Genomic DNA, 621 nt, shown 5'->3' with positions numbered 1-621 from the left:
AGGTCAGCGTTTATTGGGAGGCAGTGGGGCGGGTGAACAGCTCCTTTACGAAAGGAAACCGAGGCGGGGACGGCTCCGCGCCTCGGGCCCCAATCTGGGGCGTCCGTGGCTCCTGGGGGGGCTCAGGCTGCTCTCTTCCGGGACGCCTGGCCTCGTCCCCGCCCGCGGGAAGCCCCTCTGGGCCCTGGCTTGGCCTGAGCTCCCTGGAGCCTGGCCCTGGGCTTTGCAAGTCGGCGACCTCGGCCTCTGTCCTCCCGCTGCTTCCTGCCTGGAGGCCTGCTGGGCCGCCTGCGCTTGGCCGCCCCTGGGAACATGTCTACGGAGAGAGACCGTGTCACGGCCCCGCGGACAAGGACAGGCCCTGGGCGCCCAGCCGCGCGACCCTGCCACACACCCTCGTCGGGCTCCTCGCCCACCGCCTGGCGGAAATACTCGGCTTCATCCTCCTCGTCCTCCCGGCTGGCCCCCTCTGTCCCTGGGGGGGCCCCGGGGTCCTCAGCGTCACTGTCTCCGTCGGCCTCCGCCCGGGCCTTCTTCATGCCCTCCAGGCTCTTCTTCCTGGGGAAGGGGGGGTCAGCATGCAGCGCCACTGGGACCCCGCCCCGCCCCCGCGCTCCCGGG

General features: G+C 72.0%; 1 protein-coding gene across 1 annotated transcript in view; it reads right to left on the bottom strand.

The window, feature by feature from the left end:
• LOC103260549 (suppressor of SWI4 1 homolog) overlaps positions 1 to 621 on the bottom strand; it is a gene marked incomplete at its 3' end in the record, with an annotated part of 6,866 nt that overhangs the window by 1,272 nt on the left and 4,973 nt on the right. The window contains 2 exon segments of the mRNA XM_008058179.1: positions 239 to 316; positions 395 to 558. Of these exon segments, the coding sequence (XP_008056370.1) occupies positions 239 to 316; positions 395 to 558 (242 nt within the window).

This window comes from Carlito syrichta, unplaced genomic scaffold (assembly GCF_000164805.1).
Source record: "Carlito syrichta isolate Samal-C Ts95f unplaced genomic scaffold, Tarsius_syrichta-2.0.1 Scaffold303236, whole genome shotgun sequence".
Lineage (NCBI taxonomy): Eukaryota > Metazoa > Chordata > Mammalia > Primates > Tarsiidae > Carlito > Carlito syrichta.
Note: the sequence above shows the minus strand (reverse complement) of the source record. Positions and strands in the feature narration are given on the sequence as shown.